Genomic DNA, 6,041 nt, shown 5'->3' with positions numbered 1-6,041 from the left:
CTTGCCTTGTGTGTGTGTGTTGGTGTGTGTGTGTGGGCTAATAGAAAAACGGGCTCCAGCCAGATACCACCCAGGCCTTCATCACCATGGAGACACGTGTGTGTGTGTGTGTGGAGACTGTGGGTTACGGGCTGATTTGAGATCGGTAGCATCGTGTGAATGTGTTTTTGTCACTTTTCACAAAGCAGGCAGCTACGTCTTGTTGAGGGGGGATTACTGCAATATGTCGTTACAGCAAAAATAGATAAACTCTACGAATAATTCGATGAGGGGGCTCAAGCCTACCCTGTTTGCCTTGACACACACACACACACACACACACACACACACACACACACACACACACACACACACACACACGCGTACCCCTTTCTTTATATACATAACCTGTAACCGCACAAACTAATGTAGTTAGTTAATGGTGTGACAGGAACTCTAGGTTAAGCTAGAGCTTCTTTACACTTTTCTTTACTCTTGTGTTTTTGGTTTTGGAAAGGCAAAAAAAAACTAAAACTCCACCTCATTACAGCCCCATGCACACGGCTTCAACAAGTGGAGAAATCCAAAGGTCGACAGGCCAGCTGTGAGGGGAGGTGTACCATCAAGTTTGAGCTCTTAAAATGCCCGGAGAATGATCTAAATGTTCATGTTGGTGGCTAACACACACACACACACACACACACCTCCAAAAAAAGAAGAAGTCTTGTCTTTTCACAACAAATGCGAAATGTCATACTGTTGCTTCCAACAGCAAAAAAAAAGTAAATCCGACCACGTTCGCTCATGTATCCAGAGTCAGGCACAACTTAATAGGCTTGTCATGTAAACAGCATAAAAAAATAAAAACCAAAGAAGACAAATCTTTTTAAAACGCGCCGAATGAAAGAATACATCTCATACAAAAAGAGGGAGGGGGGAGAGAGATAGAGCGAAAGAAGGCTATAGACTTTAAAATTAAGTGTAGTTTTTCCTTGTCAGAGAGCATGGGAGATGAGGGTGAAACTGGTGCAGATTGAGGGAAAAAAAAATAATATGTATCCCAAGTGTGATCAAAGACTGACAGCTCTCACAGAAAAAGCGCTGAAACTTCAAAAAGAAACAGCCCCCGTCCCTCTCTCTCTCTCTCCCTCCCTCCCTCTCTCTCCCCTTCCCTCTCCCCTTCACACACCTACGCACACCGTCTTTGTGGGCCGGGGTGACAATAATGGATCCTGGCGGAGACTCCAGACGCTAACAGCTCTGTGTTATGTCATGAATATCTGATTCACCTTCCCCTCAACACACAGCGCCCCTTAACACACTCCTCCCAACATTACACCAATATGGTGCTAGTGACTCTGGGTAAGACGTCCCATGTGCCCTATATGAACGGAGCAGCAAAGACACGGAGACAGACGGCGTTAAGCAAGAACAATTAGGTTCTGGTTCAATGCGCCTGCCGCTTTTGTTCATTTCTGTGCAGCTCGTTATATGCTAAAGTATTTTTCATTACAAAGGGCGAGTCATGTTTCTGTCATTGACGTTTTAAAGCCATGATTATGCTCCACTCCATTTAGCTATTAACAGCAACGCGTCCCTTTGCGAAGGGAAAATGCATTTAGAACATTTTAAAACCAGACAAATTTTGCTAGACCAGTTGAGGGGGCAATGGTCTCAGCTACACCTTGATATGGAAACAGATTTGGTGTTGGCTACACATGATTTATTGGCCTTACAGCTGTTCTCTCGCCAAAATCTTGGGTTGAAGACTTAAGTTGTGTGTTTATTATTTTTATGGAACTACTTTTTTGGAGGGTGTGCAATCAAAGTGTTATACTGACTCATTCTGTAACGGATGCTCAACCACTTCACACTTTTCATCCGCGCCTACTGTTGGAATCCCCAAAACGCTCCGATGAGCGACTCCTGAAATAAATTCTCAGCGAAATATCAAAGACTCGTTTGCGCCAACACCACAACTGACAGACAACATATTGCAAGGTTGCGTTTTCCTTTCTTTTCTTTCTTTTGTTCACCCACGAAGACGGGGCCCCAAAAGACAGATGGAGAGGAGGGGAGAGTAAACAAAGACAGTGTGTTTCTTCATTAAGGCAAAATTGTTCATTCAGAACTCGACTTCAAAAACAACCCCGTGAAGAAGCACGTTTTGTGTGTGTGTGTGTGTGTGTGTGAATTTTCCAAATTTAGCTTCGGCGAGGGCGATTTTCGATGCATGTTTCTCATTTTGGCGACAAATGTGTTCTGAGGTAGTCCTGGGTTCGGGAGGAGTGGGAGGAGGGGTTATAAGACTCGGGGCTCGGCCCTTCATGTATAAGCGGGTTGAGCGGGGGATGAGTAGCTTTCTTCCTCCAAACGGCTCGGGATGACGGGGCGGATTGAGTTGGTGTTTGTGGTTTGTAGAAGGAGGGAGTCATGTTTCCCCTCAGACTGACAATCTCTCTGTGTGTGTAAAGTCCTAGTGGGGCAGTTTGTCAAGAAAGGAAAACATCCTGCGTCGCTCCCGTCACGCAGCAGCAGGAGGAGAAAGAAAAACAGGAGCGGTCATGTTCTTCCAGGTGGTGTTGTGACCAGGAGAGCGGGCTCAGATATGTAAACCATCTAGTGCAGTGCCCTTTGGCCCTCTATCTTTGTCTTTGCAAACAAATTAAATAATAATAATAATAATAATAATTAAAAAAAGGTCACACTTTGGCCTCGGGAAACAAATCTCAATGTATTGCCGTACGGACTAAACTCCCGGCGGTGCTGAGGTCGTACTCTAGGAGTCAGCTTGAGCGGGCCAAACTCCCAAAAAATAAAATAAAAAGTCGTGGTCGTCAGTGATGAAGAGGGTTCTGGCCCCGGACTGAAAGGAGTGCACATCAGGGAAAAATAACTTTTAAAAAGGCTCCACGTCATCGTGTTAAAATGCTACGCCGCGCGTCCTCTCGGCCAACGCTCGATTCAAATCTCTTAGTAGCTGAAAGGCCCGTTGGGCATCGTGGGAAAGGGAGGTTAAGAAAAAGGAGAGGTCCTTCCCCGTAGGAAGAGAAGCCTCGTAGTTCAGTAGACGACTGCAGGGGCAGGCGAGGAGGAAGAGGAGAAAGAGGAAGAGCGGCAGGAGGAGGGGAGCAGCTGCAGAGAGCCACGCTCATCATCTCTTGTAGTGGTTGGGCGCGTCAGCGAAGGCAAACTTCAACCTGTAGGCTTCAGCCAGCAGTACGCTCACTTCCTCATTGCCCCAGTGCATCGTGGGAAGGTTCTGCAGGAGGATCATCAGACCCTGTGGGAAGAAAAGAAAAAAGATTTCAATTAGAGCAATTATTATTTTGATAATCGAGTAAGTCATTTTTTTCTTTATAAACAGGAATGCCAAACACTTCTCTAATGTTACGATTATTTCTCTTTTCATCTCACTGTAAACGTAATATCATTGGGTTTTGTTTTGTGTGCAGCCAAAACAAGACGGTTGAAGATGTCACCTCGGGCTCTGGAGAATTGCAATGGCCATTTTTCCACTATTTTCTTATGTTTGATGATCAAACGACCAAAAAATAATCAAGTTTCATTTGAAAATGGGCCCTACACTGTTCTTCCCTACAGAATCTCTCCCCCTCCCTCTCTCTCTCTATTCCAATGCAACACATTTCTCCTTTGTTTTTCTGTTTCAGATCTACACGCACTGTTAAATAGCGGTTAGAAAGGAATGCAGCATTCAACGAGGACACAATAGAGACCGCCAACTAACACCAGGTTAAAAGGCCTGTGATCACATGTCAGGATCTGTGGAGCAGATCCAGATCGCATGCCAATAACCCAATAGGAATGAGGCCCCATACATCCTTTTATTTGAAAACAACAAAGCCCAAAACCATGTTAGCGGCGTTATTACAAGCTGCAGTTGCATTTGGGATCGCACAAAGTACACCCATCGGGGGTAATGCCAGTGCAGCATTACATTACATTTCATTTAGCTGACGCTTTTATCCAGAGCGACTTACAATAAGTGCATTCAACCTCAGAACAAGAGTCAAGAAAGTACAATTTCTTCAAGAAAGTCAAACTACAAAGTGCTATAAGTAAGTGCCATTTAAGTGCTACTTTCTTTATTCAAGGTATAGCCGAAAATAAAAAGGTATAACAGCAGACCGGCACAGTTCCACTTGCTTTCTGCCTCTTCCTGAGTGTCCAATGTTATGAACTCAGTCAAAGTGCTGTAATAACAGCTGTGAGAGAAGGAAGATAAAGAGGCGGGGAAAAAAGTACAATTCTGTGGAGCTCAAGCCTTTCCCCAGATTCTTGTTCTGTACATTACTCTGTTACTGAGAAGACAGGCAACAGCAACACACACACACACACACACACACACACACACACACACACACACACACACACACACACACACACACACACACACACACACACACAGTTTAATCTCGCCATCTAATACCTCTCTCTCAAAGGGGAATGAGACTGGTTAGCAGGGAGACAGACTGAATCTGTGTGTGTGTGTGTGTGTGTGTGTGTGTGTATATATGTGTGTGTGTGTGTGGATCATTGCCGTGACAACAGGGTTTACAACCAATCACGGTGTTGATAATCACAACGAAAAGGACAAGAAGTCTCGTCGGGTCTTCTGCTGTCGACTCCCGAGCCGTTCGCTCCCGCCTGAGAGATCGGACCCCGTTACACTTGTCGACATATTTGGATGCAAAAAAATAAAAAAATCCTCTCCTTACCTCCGTGTCTCAGTATCAAAGTAAATCCCAATACCACTTTGTCTTTCTACAACTGCTGCGAAAGTCAACCTACACAAAACTTTATATGCACCACGGCGAGGCCCCTTTTCTCGTATTATGTTACCCCTCCTACGTATTAAATTGATGGCGTTTGGCTCCATTAATTTTTTTTCCTTCCTCGCACGTTTTTAATGAGCCGGTGAGACGACCCTGATGACTTCTCAACAAAAAGCATTTGCATTTTCCGAGTGAGGGTGGAAAATGTTAAAGTTTCCCCTCGACTAATTAAACTCAAATCTGCCATCCTGGCCAGATTACACAGATTTAGGCCGCAGCCGCGCTTCATCTCTGAATACCTTTGGAGGCGGATCCCAGGTTCGACATACACTAAATGTTGAAAAGTTGCTCTTTGTCTTCAGCAAAAGAGAAGCTCGTGATGATTTTTTTTTCAAACATTTTTAAGGCAGTGAGCGAGCACTGCTTGAACTAAAGCGGCCAAACTTGAAACAGAATGATCAGACTCTACAGCTCCTTATCACGACCATCAAAATCCAGCTGCTTGTTAATTCTGCACTTTCAAAAAACACTGTAATAGATGCCCCCACCCATCTGGACCTGGACCTTGAAAGGGCTGGATTTATAATCCTCCTTTTGGTTCAGAAAGACGCACTTCTCTCAAGTATTTATTTCTTTCCTCGCTGTGAGGGATGAAGAGCGGAGGAAGGAGAGGAGGCGGCCTGATCAGAATTCAGCTCGCCTTTCTCTCATCTGTATTCAATCGAGCATCACTATCAGCGCACCCCTCCTTTTCATCACTCACCCTCTCTCCCGTTCTCTCACACACACACACACACACACACACACACACACACACACACACACAAACGCAATGGAAAAGCAACAATGTTGCTCACAGCTAAAGGGCTGCGCGTCGACACGTGTTGCGTATTTATGATCGTGTTATCATGGTCGTCTGCTCACGTGACAGCAATCAGATGCTCAAGAAAACACACGCTGAACATCTGTCAGGCACATTGAGCTGAATACAAATAACAATTAGTTAATTTAGTTGGAACAAAGAGGGACCAGGCTCCAAAGAAGAAGAAGAGACGTGTTCATACTATAACTAGTTCAATCACACGCGGTCCATGGGTACGTGTGCTATGTATTTATGTGAATGCAAGTACTCTGTACATCGCCCCGGTGGGTCCTGATGCCTCAGGCTACACACCGTGTAACTCCTCTACTGTACTTCACTGCCGCAGGCTCTTCACGAACCCCTCCCTTCGGAAAGGAAAGAAAAAAACATCTTCCCTATGGAAT

General features: G+C 45.0%; 1 protein-coding gene across 1 annotated transcript in view; it reads right to left on the bottom strand.

Moving 5' to 3' along the window:
* Window positions 1–3,133: 3,133 nt before the first annotated feature.
* The window catches only part of tbc1d22a (TBC1 domain family, member 22a), a gene marked incomplete at both ends in the record, with an annotated part of 108,694 nt that continues 105,786 nt past the window's right edge, over window positions 3,134–6,041 (bottom strand). Inside the window, one exon of the mRNA XM_079236345.1 lies at window positions 3,134–3,262. Within this exon, the coding sequence (XP_079092471.1) occupies window positions 3,134–3,262 (129 nt within the window). The remainder of the gene's footprint in view (window positions 3,263–6,041) is intronic.

The sequence above is a fragment of the Taurulus bubalis genome (genome assembly GCF_910589615.1).
Source record: "Taurulus bubalis genome assembly, chromosome: 20".
Taxonomy (NCBI): Eukaryota; Metazoa; Chordata; class Actinopteri; order Perciformes; family Cottidae; genus Taurulus; species Taurulus bubalis.
The sequence above is the reverse complement of the archived record's forward strand: the minus strand, read 5'-3'. Positions and strand labels throughout refer to the sequence as shown.